Source organism: Mastigoproctus giganteus, chromosome 3, assembly GCF_048544385.1.
Source record: "Mastigoproctus giganteus isolate SK-2022 chromosome 3, ASM4854438v1, whole genome shotgun sequence".
Lineage (NCBI taxonomy): Eukaryota > Metazoa > Arthropoda > Arachnida > Uropygi > Thelyphonidae > Mastigoproctus > Mastigoproctus giganteus.
The window spans coordinates 160753266-160768753 of NC_143577.1; the positions used below are offsets into that span (position 1 = coordinate 160753266).

Genomic DNA, 15488 nt, shown 5'->3' on the forward strand with positions numbered 1-15488 from the left:
TGGAAGGATTCAACTATATATTCTATTTTGGTTGGAAATTTTGGATTTGGAACATTTAGATTTTTTTGAAAACTCTCACATGTAGGAAAAAAAAAGATGGTAGTTTAGTAATCTCATCAGGTAGTGATGAAATTGGGTTCAATTGGGTTTACTGAGCACTTCCTGTTTAGCAAAAACTTGTATAATTTATATTTATTTACAAACTAAATTTCTAATTATAAAATATATTTATATATAAAGTAAAATTTATATATGTAATTTATTTAGCAATTTATATTTATTTACAAACAAAATTTCTTTACAAATACTTATTAGACTTCAGTAAAATGTAATGAGAAGTGAAAAAAAAATATTCTCATCAGAAAAATTACATGCAAAATGATTTGATGGACAGGTAGACATTATAGCAAACGTTACTCAGTTTTCTGAGCACTTGACAAGAATTGAAGTTGTTGAATTAGTTATGGCATAATATTTTCTGATTTTGGTGTCTCCGTACCCAGGTGGGCAGGAGCAGTAGAGCATAGTGCATGCTTCTTGAGTAGACCGGCATTCGAGCCTGTGACTACCAAATACAGATGATGCGGAAGGTCAGGGAATGACCACCGCATATCCCCAGCCTGGATAAAGGGTGAGGGTTGGTGTCAGGAAGGGCATCCGGCCGTAAAAATTGCATGCCAAAACAATAAAAACACTTACCCCATATATAATGGGAAAAAGCAAGGACAAAAAAAAAAAAAAAAAAAAAAAATCATATTTTCTGATTTTCCTGCTCAAAAAAATTCAGAGTGACTTAATGGGCCTGTAGTGAAGAACTGGAACACTGTTTTCCATGAATCATACTTACACAGTATGATTTATAGGAAGTGGCATATTACAAAGAATAAGCAGATATAATCATATCTGCTCATTCTTCATGTCCTTCTGCAGCTATGCCTTTATACTACAATGTATCCAATATTTCCAACCTCTTATTGTTTGGCATTACAAGAATGCAAAATGGGATGACCTGCGAGATTTCTTTTCTTCTTTTCCTTGGTTGGATTACTGTTTCAAAACTTCTGGTCAACGTTTGCTCAGATCGTGTCAGTTAAATTATTCTTGTAAGAATGGAATCCTTTATTCCACACTCCAATTTAAAATCTCGTCCTTTATCTAAACCTTGGTTTTGCAATAAATGTGCTAAGGCTGTTCAAGAGAAGAATGTTGCATCTTAATCGACTTGTTTCCAATTCTTCAGTTTCATTTTCTGCCTACACCAAAGCCCACAGAACCATCTGTCAAAACCAGATGGTTCTGTGGTCACTTCAGCCAAGGATAAAGCTGACCTGCTAGCATCCCATTTTTCTTCCAACTCCTGTATCAATGATCTTGGTAAAACACCTCCCACTATTCCCAGCACACTCCATTCAATGCCTCCTGTGGTCTACCATCAAAAGGATGTCAGAAGGATTTTGATGAATCTTGATGCAAAGAAAGCTCCAGGTCCTGATGGTATTTCTCCACTTGTTCTCAAAACCTATGCTCCTGAACTTACTCCTATTCTTTGCCGCCTTTTTTCACTTTCTTATTCCAAAGGTGTTTTTCCTTCTGCTTGGAACTTTGCTCATATCCAGCCAGTTCCTAAAAAGGGTGACAAATCCCTTCCATCCAATTATCGTCCTATTGAAATTACTTCTACTCTTTCTAAAATAATGGAGAAATCCATTAATTGGCAACTCTTAAATTACCTGGAAACCTTCCGTCTGATCAATGATCGCCAGTATGGATTCCGTCAGTGTTGATCCACTGGTGATATTCTGGCTTATGTTACCCATTTATGGACAAATTCAATGGAAAAGTTCAGGGAAACACAAGCAGTTGCTCTTGACATCTCACAGTCTTGTTTAGGAGACCTTTATGTTTGGCATAAAGGTCTCCTAAACAAGCCTCCGTCTTATGGTTTGCCAACTGTTTTTTGTAATTGGTTGTCCAGTTTTCTCTCTGATCACTCACTGAGGGTGATGGTAGATGGCTCTCTGTCTTCTAACTTCTCCACTAATGCCGGTGTCCCCCCAAGGTTCAGTTCTTTCCCCCACTCTTTTCCTCTTGCATATTAATGACCTTCTTCCATTGACTGGAAATCCTATCCATAGTTTTGCCGATGATAGCACTTTGCATTCCACTTTCCATTTTGAGAAACCTTGTTCTGCTCAATCAGCTTTAACTTCTCGAAAATCTGCTACCAATTCCTTATATGCCGACCTTCAGGTAATTCTCCAGTGGGGCAAAGACAACTTAGTTGATTTCAACCCTTCTAAAACTCAGTCTTGTCTTATATCTCGCAAAAAGAATTCTTCTGCTCCTATGCTTATCTTTAGTGACACTCCGATTTCTAGGCAAAATGATATCTCTTTTGGGGATTACCCTGACTTCTAATCTCTCTCTCTCTCTCTCTTGGCACAAGCACATTACAAATATTGCTTCCTCTGCATCTAAAAAACTTGGTTTTCTCATTCACTCTCGGCGTTAATTTTCTTCCAAACAGCTGCTCACTCTGTATAAATCGCAAATCCGCCTTGCCATGGAATATTGTTCCCACATCTGGGGTGGTGTCCCCAAAACCTCTCTCAGGCTTCTTGTTTCCATTCAGAAGAGGGCAGTTAGGTTAATTAATGATTCATCTCTAACAGAGTCTCTCCACTCGCTTTCTCATAGACGTACTGTTTCTGCTGCATGCCTCTTCTACAGATACTTCCATGGGCCCTGTTCTTCTGAATTGGCTTCTATAATTCCCGCTCTCTCTTTCAAAACAGTCCGAACACAAGCCACCACCAGCCAGCATTCATTTACTGTCCAACTTCAAACTCACAGAACCAACTTTTCATCTTCCTCGTTTATTCATTCAACTGCCATTTTCTGGAACAACCTTCCTTCTTACGTATTTCCTGAAAATTACAGTCTACAGAAGTTCAAGTCTAATGTCAACAAATATCTTCTTTTGTCTTCTCAACCTCCAACCCAAGCACGGTACTAAGTACTATAGGTTCTAATACCTCTCATGTTTGAGGTTTCATTAAAAAAAAAAAAAAAAAATTGGTATCATTTATCTTTTATTGTATTGTTTGTGCTTAATTATGTGATTAATAGACAAAAATTATTTTTTTATTTATTTTTTTCCATTTAACTGAACATGACTGCATTAACTCTTTAGTTAATGTAGTCATATGGTCTTTCCTGTTAATAAGAAGCTGTTATCTCTTTTCAAAATTGATTATCTATCATTGGCCTGCATTTCTGTGCTATAATTTTCAGGATGTTTAGAAATAAACATCCTGAAACGAGCTGAGCTGTAAATCACAAAAAACCTAAAAATTTTTCACAAGTTTATTCCATGTGCATAAAATAATCTCAACACAAACAAAATATAAATAAAACTGCATAACAAAGCTATAAACAGAAACATTGCTGCATTATCCAGAGTTCAATCAGTGCGCTGACAGAATTGAGCAGTTGATAATTTCATGTGCTTTTACTTTCAGCACTCATTTATTAACCTGTTAGAATGACCACCTATATATACATTATGGCACAGCCTTTGGGTGCTTTTTGAATGCTTATGTGTGTTAATTGCACATAATTTGTAGTACTGGGTGACACTTATAAATCTATTATGCAACTAACATGCTAACATTATTATTTGTTTTCCATATTTTATATATTTTTATATTCAGTCAAAGTTATATGAAATGCAAAAATGGAAAATACACGTAGTATACCTTCTCACTGTCTAGTTTATGTCATAATTTTAAATTTATTACTTTAATAACTTTCCTACTGTAATTTGCTATCCTTACTTAGCGGTTGTCAGTGACTCAGTATGTTTGAATCAATTCTGCTTGCCAATGTCCATGTGTGTATGTATTGTTTATTTCCAGAGTTATTGATTTAGGAGTGATGACACATTGTGAAAAAATTCTCAAAACTGCTGTTGAAGAAGGTGCAGGTAAGTGATCTCATCCTTTAGTGCTTTAGATTTAATTGGGTTGGACTTGGTCATTTAAAGTAATTGGCAAAGTTTCTAAGGCCATGAGTCATCACTATAACATGTCTATTAATTAATTATCCATTTACAGTTGCATTTTAATGGTACACAACTCAATCCCTGCTATCACAGAACAGGGGCTCATTAAGAATATGAAATACAAAAAAAAAAAAATCAAAAATTACAAAGGTTTTAACTAATCAAAAAAAAAATCACGTTTAACAGCATAGCACAAAAAGTTTAATGAGCACAATTTTTTAATTATTAACTAATTAAGTACAAGTTTAAAATTTTATTTCTAATTACTACATTATTCAGATAGTATCTATGCCAAAATTTTAAAGATAAGGACTGTAAAGGATTGAAGTGAAAGGATGGACCTAAATGTACCTTAGAATGATATCAGTATTGAATTCATTCAAGCCCATTAGGCTTACTGTCCTTTTCCCCAATGTTTTTATTTTCTAATGTGAAATCCAAAAAGAAAAATTTTATTAGCTGAATGAATGAATGAAAGAAAGCATTTACTGTTGAGACAGAAAGATCAAGTGAATGTTGTTATTATTAGCATCAGATTGGATGACAGAAATGGCCCACAGTTTAAAGTCATCTGCATATTGTGTTATTTATTCTATAAATTTTGTTAGCAAATAGTGGAGGAATGAGGGCTGAAAACCAGTAGAACTGAACACCAATATAGAATGTGCCAGTTGATAAATTTATATGAAATACAGTAGAATGTTGATTATCTGAACTAATTGGGACCACAGTTGGTTCGGTTAATCAAATAGTTTTGATTATCAAACATAGACGAGAATACCCAGTTTATACGAAACAAAGTGTAATTAGGCCTACAATTAAATTATTGTACGCAAAGTTATTACTAGTGTATTTTGAAATATGAAGTATTATAAAAAATAATTGATTTAGGAAATGGTTTGTAAATAATAACCAAAACATTTTGAAGAAACAATGTATATTATATTTATTTCGAATATACCTAATTGTTTTACATGGTTTAAACTATAAATCACATTTTTTTTACATAAACAAACACAAATAAGAGTGTGAGAAGGTTTATTTTTTAAAATATGTAATCTTGAATTTTTCTTTGAACCATGCGAAATTGTCTTTTTTTCTGATGAGGTCTCTCATCCTCTTTAATAGCAGTATCTTCCCATACAACTGAATTCAGACTGTTGCTCACACCATGCCATTGCAGTTTCTAGCCAGTGAAGGCCTCCGCGTGAGCGGGCCCACTCCCTCTTCTTCTTCTTCGTCATCAGAATCACCTTGGTTAAAGTCAGCACGTTCTTTATCCTGGACTAATGCAACAATTTCTTCTTCGGTTAAAATATTTAGTGTAATAGTATTAGTATTATTAATGGCTGCATGGTGCAAGAAAGCCTATGGCTTATGCTGCACCAGCCAAAAAAATAAAAAATAATAATTAATAAAAGAAAAGGAAATTAAACCTATCATCCTATGCACTTCCCTGACCCGAAGGTACTATCCAGATGACCTTTGAATTTCCCCAAACTGTCAGCCTCTACCACCCATGTAGGCAACTTATTCCAGTAATTTATAACTCGCTGGCTAAAATAAAACTTCCTGCAGTCCAATCTAAACATCCCCCCCCCCCGTAACTTGAATTTATGTCCCCTAGTTCTAACATCATTTATAATCTTGAAAATTTCGTCCTCATTCATTTTACTGATGCCTCTCACAGCCTTAAACACCAATAAGAGCTGTTATGTGCTCAACGTCTCCTATATTCTTTTAATTATTAGTTAATTATACAGGGATTACCTTGATTTCTTTATAGGCAGGCTTCGTATCCAACTCTCCTAGTCCATCACGTGAAATAAAATATAAATCGGTTAAAATATGAATACCAGGATCATCAGCATTGTCGTTTAACCATGCTTCTGCATCATCTTGCTCACACTTGGAAAACCTGGGAATCCTTTTTTAGAGCGAACTTCATTGTCTAACTCTGAAGCAAACCTCAAATTTTAATTTTTTTTCTGCTCTTTATATCAGATATGTTGCTTTACCAATGTTAAAAATCTTAGCAAGAGATACATTAGCATTAGCATTAGTAGAGGCATTTGATGCAAGAAAGCAAGCTTATGCAGCATCAGCCAAAAAAAAAAAAAAAAAAAAAAAAAAAACCCACTTCCACTTCACACCTCTGTTCGTTCAAAATACCTGTCCAGCTGAGCCTTAAACTTATTTAGGCTATCAACCTCCACTACAAGGGATGGAAGTCTGTTCCACCAACCAACCACCCACTGGCTAAAGGCAAATTTCCGCACGTCTATCCTACATCTGTCCTTCCTCAATTTGAATTTATGCCCTCTCAGGTGATTATTCTGAGCTAGAGGAAGAATCCCATCAGCATTGAGCATGCTCAAACCATTCAAGGCTTTATACACCTCTATCAGATCACCTCGCTGGTGCCTAGTCCCCAGACACTGTAATTTGCAAAACTTAAGCCTTTCTTCGTAAGAGCACCCCTTTGTTCCATTCACTAATCTTGTTGCCCTTCTCTGTACTCGTTCCAGCAGCTCTACATCCTTCTTGAAATGAGGCCTCCAGATCTGTATACAGTACTGTAGGTGTGGCCTGACCATTGCCTTATACAAGGGAATAATCACCTCCTTATCCCTGCTGGAAAAATTCCTGTATATCATTGACAATACTCCATGAGCTACTCTTGCAGCCCGTCTGCACTGCTCAGAGAACTTCATATCTGCCTGCACAACCACCTCCAAGTCCCTTTCATTCTCTACCACTGTCAGTGTAGTACCACCGAGTTGATACGTTGCTCTGGGGTTGCTGTTTCCCATGTGTAGTACTTTACATTTGTCAATGTTAAACTTCATTTGCCACCTCTCAGCCCATCTGCTCAACCTTTCGAGATCCTGTTGCAGCAGCATAGTGTCAGTAGTGTCCTTGACAACCCTGCCAACCTTTGTATCGTCTGCAAACTTGGACATTAAGCTTGATATACCATCATCAATATCATTTATAAATAAAGAAAACAATAATGGACCCAACACTGAGCCCTGAGGGACTCCACTAATAACATTAGTCCACGATGAGCAGTGTCCATTGATTACCACTCTCTGTCTTCTCCCCCTCAACCACCCCTTTATCCATAGCAGCAATTTGCCTCCAATGTCACACTGCTCCAATTTGTGTAGCAGTCTTCCATGTGCAACAGTATCAAAAGCCTTTCTAAGATCCAAGTATATAATATCAAAGCTATTCCCTGCATCCAGTTCTTTTGTGACTGCATCATAGTATCCAATCAAATTGGTCAGCCAAGACTTCCCCTTAACAAAACCATGCTGTGTCCGAGCTATAACTGAAGTCTTGTCTAAATGATCCTGCAGTGCTTCTTTAACCAGTGCCTCCATTAACTTTGCTGGAACAGAAGTTAAGCTCACAGGTCTATAATTACTTGTGTCAGCCTTTGATCCTCCTTTGTGAATTGGGGTCACATTTGCACATTTCCAGTCTATGGGTACCTCCCCTGAGTCCAAGGAAGCTCTCATAATTATGGCTAAGGGTTTGCTTACTTCCTTTGCTGCCTCCTTTAATATAACTGGATAGATCCCATCCACCCCGGGTGCCTTTCTTGTGTTTATCTTCAACAGTTATTTCAAGATTTTGTAGCTTACTGCTAGAGTTGAATACACCTCTGGCATTCCCCTCGCTGAATAACTCCTCATGTGTGAATGTCGATGCAAAATATTCATTTAGTTTGTTAGCTACCTGAGCAGGATCATCAACAGTTGACCCATCAATATCAAGTGGACCAATCTGATTCATCCCCTTCCTTCTAGAGTTTACATAAGTAAAGAACTCTTTGCTGTTTTTCTTTGCATCCCTTGCCAAGGATTTCTCGTAATCTGCCTTCGCCTGCCTAACCTCCTTTGTAACTTGGTTGCATATCAACTTGTATCTATCATAGGCTTCTGTGTCATGTGTTAATTTGTAAGTATCCCATGCATTTTTCTTCTCTGCCATATGCCTCATTAGTTCATCTGACATCCATTTTGGCCTAAACCTTGAACAATATTTCTTAGTTGGTATGTAAAGCCTGGTAGCTTCCAAGATTAATTCTTTGAATGCTTCCCATTTTGAATTTGCTGTTGGTAACATCATCAGTTAGTCCCACTGTATAGAATTTAAATACTGTCTCAGTCCATCGTAGTCGCCTTTACGGAAGCAATAACCCTTCCCTTTACTCCTAATGGTAGTTACCTCTTTGAGTAAATCCCACTTCAGCACACTGTGATCACTGCCACCTAGTGGTTCATTTATCTGCAGATTCTTAATGCATGAAGAATCACTGCTGATAATCAAATCAAGAGTATTACTGCCTCTAGTTGCCTCCCGAACATGCTGATGTAGAAAACAATCATCCAATAAATCCACAAAAGCCCTGCTAGTGTGTGAGTGACCAGCCCCCAAATTCCAGTCAATATCTGGGAAATTAAAATCTCCCATTATAAGACTCTCTGATTTACTGGCCCACTCTATTTCCCTGTACAGTTCCTTATTATACTCATCAGAGTCATTAGGCCTATAGCACACTCCTACTCTCAATTTTGATCTCCCAATGCTTATGTCACGCCAAACTGACTCAACGCTGCACTGTCCAGCGTTGTCGACTGGCTTCACTTCCTTGGTTTTTATGTGTTTCTTAACTAATAGCATAACCCCTCTCCCCTTCCTATCCTGTCTATCCTTTCTGTAGACCTTGTACTCCCCAAATTCCAGTTCTGCATCCCTTATATCTGTGTGACACCACGTCTCTGATATCCCAACAATATCTGCCTTTGATGTTTTGAGCAATACCTCAAATTCATCAAATTTATTTACTAAACTCCTAGCATTGGTGTACACGCAAGTATACCTGCACCTGTTTCTATTCTTAGCTACCCTAACACAACCCATGTGTTTACTTGTACCGCAATGGCTCCCAGCAGTCTCTGAAATATCATGCATCTTGTTTTTCAGGCTTCTGCTCATTCTAATAGAAGCAGTGCAAGAATCTCTTTCACCTCTGCCAGTGGCTACTGTCAATCTATTGGTCTTTGTCTCCCCCCAAGCTAGCAGTTTTCCGACCCACCTAACACTGCCTCGATAGCATCAGCAAATATTCTTGCACCCTTTCTATTTAAGTGTATGCCATCCCTGTAGAAGCAATCTCTCCTGTTAACAAGTACAGTCCAGGCTGAAAAAAATTCTGCCCCTTGAGCCTTGCACAATCTTTCCAGGGCCGAATTGATCGACAAGGCTCTCAACATATACTCCCTCCTATCGTGTCTGGGCAGAATTGCAGACACTTTCAATTTCAACCCTAATTCTCGGCTTTTGTTCAACAGTGACCTGTACTTGTTAAATAATTCTGCCGGTCTCCTACTCTTAATATCATTAGTACATGGATTTCACCCTTTTCCAGTTTATTAATAATTGTTATCTTATCTTCTATTAACAACTCATTGTGGTTTCTTTTGCCTGTAGATGCTATTATTAACACAAAGGGGCAGTAGTATTAAAATTAAAAAGCAAAATGACACAGTATTTCACTTTGGAAAAGCCACGAAAAGCTTGCAATAATAATCTCACACTGCAGTGGCTTGCAGCAGACTGAGTGAACGCTAACTATTTCCCCACCATACTCTCATGCTCACAACGGACAATGGTACAACAGACAATGACTCATCAAAGTCACTGGAGACTGTCCTGGGACAAATGGCCTTAGTTGCTAATGCTCCTAAAAGCGAAATAACAACAACAACAACAACAACAACAACAACTGTCCTGGTCCACAAGTAGCTAAAGCCAACATTTGATTTTTAACTTCTGTAATGGCAAATTAAGACTATTTGCTATACTGCATGTATATCTTCGAATAAATAATTAGAAACAAATGCATTAAGCGGCAGGAGTAATATTTCAGCATAACAACCAGTGCACTAAAAGTAGATACTGTAAGTTTTTTTGTGGGCAGTGGTTGTTCGGATAATCAACATTCTACTGTATAATATTATTATGGTTAAAAAAAAAAACTGGTTCAAGTTGGAAGAAATGTGAAATGTCTTAATGAAGCAAAGGAAATCACCACTAATTGAATAAGATGTGTAAAGAAGATATTCTACGGGCACTAAAGTTGGACAGCATCAATTATTTTGTCTTCTAGTTCTTGTGATGTCAACATCTTAATTTATCAAAATAAATCACCTTTTACCTTTGCATCAGTTAGTTTTGAAAATATACATTGTATAAGAGGTGTAATAAAAAATTTGGAGTTTGAGCTAATATTTGAGAAACGACAAAGCTTGCTGGCATCATTATTTCCTAAATATTAGCATATATGTTGAGAAAAAATGGGCTTCCCAAGTCCACTTTCTGCTGTCCACTCTTTGTGATCATTGGTGAGGATTTAAGGCATAAACTTGACTGAAATGTGTTGCATTCCCAAAAGACAGTCATTGACCACAAGGCAAAAATGACTACCATGCATTTCACTCAGCATCAGTTATTTTGTCCCAGTTCTTGTGATGACAACATCATAATTTATGGACAATAAATCACCTTTCACCTTTGTATCAAATAGTTTTGGAAATGTACATTGTACGAGAGGTGTAATAAAAAAGTTTGTAGATTGAGCTAATATTTGGGAAATGACAAAGTTTGCTAACTACCCTCTCTACAACCAGAAGTTTGCTCCAATGAAAAACTACTCACTAACTGAAGGCAAATTTCTGCACATCTATCCTGCAACCATCATTTCTGAATTTGAATTTATGTGTGTGTAGTCTGAGCAAGAGGAAGGATGCCATCAGCATTGAGTTTACTCAATCCATTAAAAGCCTTAAACTCCTCAATCAGATCTCCTCGCAGGTGCCTAGTTGCCAGATGCTGGAATTTGAAGAACTGAAGCCTTTCTTAGCAAGAGCACCTGTTTATTCCCCTCAATCTTGTTGCTCTTTTCTGCACCTGTTCTAACAGATTAATGTCCTTCCTAAAGCGGCGCCTCTGTAACCAGGTGGGCAGGAGCAGCACACGTTTCTTGATTAGACCAGGGTTCGAGCTCATGACCACCAAATACGGAGGATGCGGAAAGGTCAGGGAATGACCACCGCATATCCTCAGAGCAATATAGCCTTAGTTGCTAATGCTCCCAAAAACCAAATAACAAACAAACGAACAAATCCTTTCTAAAGTGATGCTTCCAGTCTTGTATGCAGCACTCAAGATGTGGTCTTCTATACTCATTGCCTTATATAACAGGATAATCACCTCTTATCTCTGCTGGCTAAATTCCTGTTTGACAAAACTCATTAGCTGTCCTAGCAGCCTGCCTGCACTGAGCAGAGAACTTCATGTCTGACTTCACAGTTTCCCCCAACTCTTTTTTATTCTCCACTGTCCTGAATGTGGTAACACACAGTTGGTATGTTATTCTGAGATTACTGCTATCCATATACAATATCTTGCATTTGTCAATGTTAAACTTCTACTACTTCTCTGCCCATCTTTCTGATTTTTTAATTAATTAATTTTCTACTTATATGCCACGATGACCACACTATCAGAGTAGGTCACAAGATAGAGAGAATAGAAGAAACAGCACCATATTTAGCACTCACAGGCTTAAACCCCAGTCATTCAAGGCACGTACAGTTACATGCCCTCACACCTAACTCTGCTACGGTGGTCTTATAATTTCTTAATTTTTTTAGATCCTATTTCAGTAACACACCTGATTATTGTCTTCATTAACCACCCTGCCAACCTTTGTATCATCTTTAACCATAGACATTAAGCTGTTTGCCTTCAGCCAGTGAGTGGTTGAGTGTTGGAACAAACTTCCATCTGTTGATGTGGAATTGGTAGTTTGAAGAAATTCAAGGAAGAATAAACAAATTATTGGAGGGGATGGATGGGTGATATAGCAAGTTTTTTTTTGTTTTTTTTTTGACTTAGGAAAAAGTTTGTGAATACTGGAATATTAAGTGACTGGAAATTAATCAGAACCTTTAATTATAGAGGTGATCAACATAATTTGAGATAATTGTTAATAAAATGATTGTGCGAAAAGAAATTTCTATGAAAGCCAGAGGAGAAGTAATTAATTTATTATCCGAAATTCTAAGAGAGTACAATACTAAAAATAAGGGAAGTGTATAAGGATGATTGCATGAGAGAGAGAGATGGTGGGTTTAGAAGAAGGGAGGATAAGTAACGATTCATTTTTTTCAGAGTAAGCATTGTATAGTCACACTGCCACAAGAACGAATTCAAGATCACCACTGGATGCAGTCCATTTTAATTGTTAAATTGATTTTTGGTTAATTAGTCTGAAGGTCTTGGTAGTAGAACTATATATGCACTTCTCATTTGTGGACTTTTTGGAGCATATGCTTATTTGGTTATATTTTCAAGGTCATTTAAAATAACATTTCAAAAAGTCAAAAAGCATAGCTTTTCAATATAGCTTAACTCGCATCCATGTACTGAGGTCATTACTTCTAAATATATTGAATAACGTGAAAATTTATTTTACTAACGGTTTTCAAATCGTCTACTTCAATTTTGGAAATTGATTACCATAGCATGATAAATCAGACAGTTGATATTCTGACTTAGTCATGGGCGTTTCTATTGCCAAGGTCATCATGGTAAGTCTCTAATGAGAGGAAAATTTTCTGTTATTTTTCCTAGAGTAGGGAACTATTTATGACTGTATGTGACGGCATGGTGCACACCTTCCCATTGTAAAAAATAATAATGTTCTTGGAAATGCAGTGCTGTCACAAATTTCACTAATTGGCAGTGCATAATTTTTTAAATTTGAAATTCTTTGCGGACAAGGTTTCACTACTTCTTATAGGCCCGAGAGTGGTAATCAAGGGACACTGCTCTTCGTGGACTAATTTTATAATTGGTACATCAGTTTGCAGATGATATAAAGTTTGGCAGGATTGTTAATGACAGTTTGCTACTAGAAAAGTTGAGAAGATGGGCTGAGAGGTGGCAACTGAAGTTTAACATTGACAAATGCAAAGTACTGCATATGGGTAGCAGTAACTCCAGAGTAATGTACCAACTGTGTGGTACTACCCTCAGAATAGTGAAGAATGAGAAAGTAACTAAAAAAAGGTAAACTGCAGCCATTATCAATCCACTGCAGGATGGAAGCCTTCTCAGCAATTCATGTTGAGGGAAATAGACCATAATCTGCCATGCTGGTCTGGTGGGGTTGGCAGATTGATCGTATTTAGCAGTCAGGGGCTAGAACTCTGTTCTACTCAAGGAGCGTATGCTACTGCACTCCCTCTCCTGACCACTCAGCTACGAAGGCCTAAGAATGAGAAAGACCCGGGGGTAATTGGAGTCTGCTGACGAGGCTACTAGAGACGGTCGTGTTCCAAGCCGCTAAGTGGATTTTTCTTATTTATTGATTTGAAATTATTGTTTTTCTAAAACTTTGATTTAAATTTAGTAGTATAACATTATTTTGTGATTTTCTGATTAACTTGGTGTATTTATTCTTTACTCAGCTTTGTAATTGCATAAAAGTATCGGTAAAGGTTTCCACGTGTTTCAACTCCGATACCGTTCGTAAATTTCCCGCCATTGTGATACGATAGTTGTATGCCGTACTAGATAGCGTTAGTTGAACTTCGTTAGCAGTTAAATTGTACGTTTAAATAAATACATATAACGACTTAGATTACAAACGTAATATAATTAATTATATATAACATAATTAATAACTTAACATAATTAATTATAATTAATTAATAGAATCATGACTCAGACCAGAGCAGCAAAGCAAAAGGCTCAAGCTAATGGAAGCGCTGTGGCTCAGAGCAGAACTGAGGGGGGCAGTTGTCCTCTGACTCACAGCCTTATAAAATGCACTGTTTGCTTGATGTTTGCAGAGCAATCGGGTACGGGACATGATACTGCCAAGGGGGATGTCTTTGTGTGTGCGCAATGCAAGGAGTGTATCGATATCAGGCAACAACTCGGCGTTCTTGTGGGCCTATATGAGAGCTTGAAGGACAGGGTGGATGCCCTCGAAGGAACTAAATTGAGGGGCCCATCGAGCTCTCAGCTGCCCACATCAACGCCAGAGCTTGCACTTGGGCATCGCGTGACACAGAGACAACCCCCAAGGCAGAATGCGCTGGTCCCGAAGGAACTAGTAGTTGTTGGTGACTCTATTGGCAGGGAAATGGGGAACATGCTTTGTAAAAAAGATAGGTGGAACAGGACCAGGGTATGTCTGCCAGGGGCAAAGGTTGATGACGTTGTAGAGCGAATATCATCTTTTAAGGGCACAAAAGGTGATATAGTTGTACACGTTGGCACTAATAATATTAAGAGTAGGAGACAGGCAGAATTACTTAACAAGTACAGGTCACTGTTGAACAAAAGCCGAGAATTAGGGTTGAATTTGAAAGTGTCTGCAATTCTGCCCAGACACGATAGGAGGGAGTATATGATGAGAGCCTTGTCAATCAATTCGGCCCTGGAAAGATTGTGCAAGGCTCAAGGGGTAGAATTTTTTTCAGCCTGGACTGTACTTGTTAACAGGAGAGATTGCTTCTACAGGGATGGGATACACTTAAATAGAAAGGGTGCAAGAATATTTGCTGATGCTATCGAGGCAGTGTTAGGTGGGTCGGAAAACTGCTAGCTTGGGGGGAGACAAAGACCAATAGATTGACAGTAGCCACTGGCAGAGGTGAAAGAGATTCTTGCACTGCTTCTATTAGAATGAGCAGAAGCCTGAAAAACAAGATGCATGGTATTTCAGAGACTGCTGGGAGCCATTGCGGTACAAGTAAACACATGGGTTGTGTTAGGGTAGCTAAGAATAGAAACAGGTGCAGGTATACTTGCGTGTACACCAATGCTAGGAGTTTAGTAAATAAATTTGATGAAATTGAGGTATTGCTCAAAACATCAAAGGCAGATATTGTTGGGATATCAGAGACGTGGTGTCACACAGATATAGGGGATGCAGAACTGGAATTTGGGGAGTACAACGTCTACAGAAAGGATAGACAGGATAGGAAGGGGGGAGGGGTTATGCTATTAGTTAAGAAACACATAAAAACCAAGGAAGTGAAGCCAGTCGACATCGCTGGACAGTGCAGTGTTGAGTCAGTTTGGTGTGACATAAGCATTGGGAGATCAAAATTGAGAGTAGGAGTGTGCTATAGGCCTAATGACTCTGATGAGTATAATAAGGAACTGTACAGGGAAATAGAGTGGGCCAGTAAATCAGAGAGTCTTATAATGGGAGATTTTAATTTCCCAGATATTGACTGGAATTTGGGGGCTGGTTACTCACACACTAGCAGGGCTTTTGTGGATTTATTGGATGATTGTTTTCTACATCAGCATGTTCGGGAGGCTACTAGAG

At 37.9% G+C, this 15488-nt stretch overlaps 1 protein-coding gene across 1 annotated transcript in view; it reads left to right on the forward strand.

The window, feature by feature from the left end:
* Nucleotides 1–15488, forward strand: part of LOC150088367 (methionine synthase-like) — a 668558-nt gene that overhangs the window by 367892 nt on the left and 285178 nt on the right. Inside the window, 1 exon segment of the mRNA XM_090370745.1 lies at nucleotides 3918–3985. Within this exon segment, the coding sequence (XP_090226871.1) occupies nucleotides 3918–3985 (68 nt within the window).